The sequence below is a fragment of the Propithecus coquereli genome, unplaced genomic scaffold, assembly GCF_000956105.1.
Source record: "Propithecus coquereli isolate 6110/MARCELLA unplaced genomic scaffold, Pcoq_1.0 Scaffold126, whole genome shotgun sequence".
Classification (NCBI taxonomy): Eukaryota; Metazoa; Chordata; class Mammalia; order Primates; family Indriidae; genus Propithecus; species Propithecus coquereli.
In genome coordinates this window covers 2,445,154-2,449,431 of record NW_012136747.1, presented here as the reverse complement: position 1 = coordinate 2,449,431, position 4,278 = coordinate 2,445,154, and the positions used below count along the sequence as shown (strand labels likewise).

The 4,278-nt window shown below is 39.3% G+C and overlaps 2 protein-coding genes across 2 annotated transcripts in view; one reads left to right on the top strand and one right to left on the bottom strand.

Annotated features, from left to right (window-relative positions):
* Positions 1 to 4,278, top strand: part of XPNPEP3 (X-prolyl aminopeptidase 3, mitochondrial) — a 103,773-nt gene that overhangs the window by 18,547 nt on the left and 80,948 nt on the right. The window lies entirely within an intron of this gene.
* Positions 519 to 1,580, bottom strand: DNAJB7 (DnaJ (Hsp40) homolog, subfamily B, member 7). The gene has a single exon (XM_012638153.1). It carries the CDS (start codon positions 1,500 to 1,502, stop codon positions 582 to 584), a length of 921 nt encoding a protein of 306 aa, XP_012493607.1. The 5' UTR covers positions 1,503 to 1,580; the 3' UTR covers positions 519 to 581.

Genomic DNA, 4,278 nt, shown 5'->3' with positions numbered 1-4,278 from the left:
TTACTTTTTGTAGAGACAGAGTCTTGCTATGTTGCCCAGACTGGTCTTGATCTCCTGGCCTCAAGCAATCCTCCCAAAGTGCAGGGATTATAGGCAGGAGCCACCGTACCTGGCCAGGTTGTAGTATCTTTATGATATGTATCAAATGCTCTGCCTCCACTGGGAAAAAGTCATTTCATGAATAATGATATAGTCTGAACCTATGTATCTTAATACATTTCTATCTCCTAATGCTGTGCATGTTTCAGAAGTTTGTGTAGTGGATAAAATGAATAAAATAGATTATAAACTTTACTAAAGAAAAATTCTATGATATGGAAACAGCTAAAAAACAAAAAGCAAATAAAAACGTATGCAGTTTTCCAAATGTGTAACATCACCAACTGTCACTACAGACTCATCTTATTCTGACATACTTAATCAAACTACTGACCAATTGTCCACAGTCCTGCTAAAGTTATTAAAAACATAATCTTAGTATAGTATTAAACAAGTGTTATCTACAAAACCTATGATTAACCAAAACACAAAAAGAATTATGTTCAAATGTTATATGAACATAATATGTCTGAAGAGTCAGTTTAGCGATTCCTCTTGGTTGACTTCTTTTTCTGCACCTCCTTGCACTTCTTTTTTTTCCTCTTACCTCCTTCTTTGAATCCTGCTGAGAAAATAGAGGGATCCCAGTTGCTGGTGACCCAAGGTATACCTTGCTCATCGTTGTCCACAAAAGTATATTGAGATACATGTTTGGGGCTGTAGGAATTTGGTGAGTAATTGTTGAATGACTGTCTTCTCCAGCTGCATTCTTCTGCAAAGCCCTCTTCATCTGCCATACCATTTACAAGGAAGGATTTCAACTGTCCATCATCTTCAACTTCTCTGTATTGATCATTCTCAATAATATTCTCTGTATTAATATTTCTGCCATTAACAATTTTGTCAGATATGTAATTGCCCATAACACTATCATTAAATGCCAGGGAAGAGAATGAAGTAAGGCCTTCATGCCTCGGTGAACCATGTGATGTGTATCCTGTATCGTATGAAGAAAATCGCCCAAAAACTGGATGTTCACTGGAGGTATAGAAAAAGGATCCTGCACCTCTGCTTCTGCTTCCGTAGGCGCTTCTTGGACTATTTAAAAGGTCCTCAAGTGAGTCTTCAAAGAAGTGAAATGAAAATGGTTCCGTTTGACCAAAACTTTCATTAAAGACATAATCTGGCTTATGAAATGTGAAGCCATACTTGAATTCATCAAAATGACTTCCACCTACACCATTTAATCCTTCTTTGCCATATTTATCATAAATGTCCCGTTTTTCATCATTTGATAATACCTCATATGCCTCAGCTACTTCTTTGAATTTTCTCTCTGCTTCTTCTTTATTTTCTAGATGTTTATCAGGGTGCCATTTGAGTGCTGCTTTATGATAAGCTTTTTTAATGTCCTCAGGTGACGCATATCTCTGTACTCCTAAAACTTCATAGTAATCCGCCATGTTTTAACAGATTATTGAAAACAGGTGCACTGGGTAGTGAGAACCGTGGTTTCCTCTCAGCTCAGGTTCAGGTGGTAGTAGAAGCAGCAACTGCAAATAGGCACATTTTTACATTGAAGACAATATTTTTACAATGGGTCACTGCTGGCAGACTTTAGGATACTGATTATGTGGCACGCGGAGTTACAAGCATATGTCAGAGAGGGCTGCATTATGGTGTCATTCTAGGGTAGGGGTAGGGACTGGACGTTCCACATGAAGCTAGTTCAGAGTCATACCAGACCATCCTGAACCCTCTTGACTGTTTCCCTATATTTCCCTGGAAGCCTCAGACAATGAAACAGTGGGACCTGTTGCTAAGGGCCACAGTACATCCCTTGCATAATATGACCTGTAGGTTAATGAACCTTAAGTTTTTTTTTTTTTTTTGCGACAGAATCTTGCTCTGTTGCCGGGGCTAGAGTGCCATGGCGTCAGCCTAGCTCACAGCAACCTGAAACTCCTGGGCTCAAGCGATCCTCCTGCCTCAGCCTCCCAAGTAGCTGGGACTACAGGCATGCGCCACCATGCCCGGCTAATTTTTTCTATTTTCAGTTGTTTGGCTAATTTCTTTCTATTTATAGTAGAGACAGGGTCTCGCTCTTGCTCAGGCTGTTCTCGAACTCCTGAGCTCAAACAATCCGCCCGCCTCGGCCTCCCAGAGTGCTAGGATTACAGGCGTGAGCCACCGCGCCAGCTGAATATTCTTTGTTTTGCATTAATTTAGTTTTGATCTGCTAGTTGTTGAGGGGTATTGTGAAATACTTAAAACTCAATTAAAATTCTTTCCAGTATGTGTCCTTGCATGTATTTATGTGTAGCATACCCACGGATTATAATTTGCCTGCCATTAGAAATAATAAGTAATAACATTCAACATTATTTGAGCACCCTCTGAGTCACATTGTACCAAGTGATTTACATGCGGTTTCTCATTTAATTGACCCGGCATTCCAGCAAAATAAATATTTTGTGCCCATAAGAAAACTGAGGTTCTAAGAGATAAAGTAATTTGTATAATTTGTATAATTTGTTAGTGAAAAATCTGATGCTTAAATTTGAGTCTGATTCCAAAATCTGTTCTGTCCACTCTATTGCATCTCTTGGACCAGGACTTAAGAGTTTAGGTTCTACACATTCCACAAACACATATAGAAAATCTATGATATAGGCCGGATGTGGTGCCTTACCCTGGTGATCCTAACAGTGTCATGGGGCGATGTGGGAGAATCACTTCAGCCCAGAAGTTTGAGACCAGCCTGGGCAACATAGTGAGACCTCATCTCCACAAAACATTCAAAAATTAGCCAGGTGTGATGGTGCACACCTGTAGTCCCAGCTACTCGGGAGGCTGAAGCAGGAGGATCACTTGAGCCCAGGAGTTTGAGGTTGCAGTGAGCTATGATGATGCCATGGCACTCTAGCCTGGCAACAGAGCAAGAGCTTGTCTCAAAAAAAAAAAAAGAAAGAAAGAAAACCTATGAAACCTGTGATACAGAGACAAGTTAGAAAGTAGAAAATTCTGCTCTTAAGAAACTCATAATTTGAGAAAACTAATTTCAGTAGGGTGTGAATGTATAGCACAAGAAATTGCTTCTACAATTATGCTTTGATCCCTCGCCCCTTCCAACTGTGTGCCATTTTCTCTGATCCCTTCACAACAACACTTAACCTGATTATTGTCTTGGTGTCTGTGCTTTCTTACATTCCATTCTCTTCCTTGGCACATTGCAAGCTGGCTTCTGTCTTCTATACTCTGCTAACATGGTTCTTGTCAGGGACTCCAGTGACTTTCATGTTAGCACATGCAGTGGTTGTCCTTTTTGCTTCCTCATATTTTGAAACACTTGCCACAGTTTAAGCCACTTCTTAAAATGCTTTTGTTTCTTTAACTTCCTAAACATGACACTCTTCTAGTGTTTCTCCTTTCTCCTGTTCTTCTCCTTCTCACATTAAAATTTGATAGTGTCAGATTTTGCTCAATCTCTCTAAATAATATTCAGTCCCAGGGTTTTAGATGCCATCTGTGTGCTTATGACACCTTAGTTTATGTATCTAGCCAGGCACTTTTCTCCCTGAAGATTGCCCATATGACATCTCCATTATAATATTCAATAAACATCTCAGTCTTCCCATTTCACTTAATGGTACAACCATTCAACCACTTGTTCAGGCTAAAATCTAGAATCATTCTTAATTACTCTTTTTTCTTTATTCCCTGTATCCAATCAGAAGCCAGATTCAACTTTTTACCTTCAAAATATGTCCCAGATCCAAAAAAGTCAAATAACAAATGATTCCTGCCTTCTAGTAGTTGTTTATAGTTGACTGGTGAGCTAATTAGCAATTAAGTGAAGTGTAGTAGGAATTAAAACAGAAGAAATAAGCATAGGAGCATTGAGGAGGACATTGCATCAGAAACAGTACAAGTGGGGAATACAAGGGAAGGCTTCCTGCATAAGTGATGTTTGAGCTGATTTTGTAGAAGTGGTGTAGTCAAAGAAGCAGGAAAAGTCCATTTTAAACAAAGAGAACTGTATTTTTGAAGGCAAATGCTGTTAAGATACAGAATGATCAGCTGGAACTCTTGAAGTAATTTGGTGTGGCTACAGTAACGTTAAGATTAAGCCAGACCAGTGAGCAGGATCCAGATCATGAAGGGTGCTAAGCTAAAGAGTTTGAAGCTTATTCTGAAAGATAGAGAATTTTACGCTTATAATGTTAGTGTGGAAGGCTG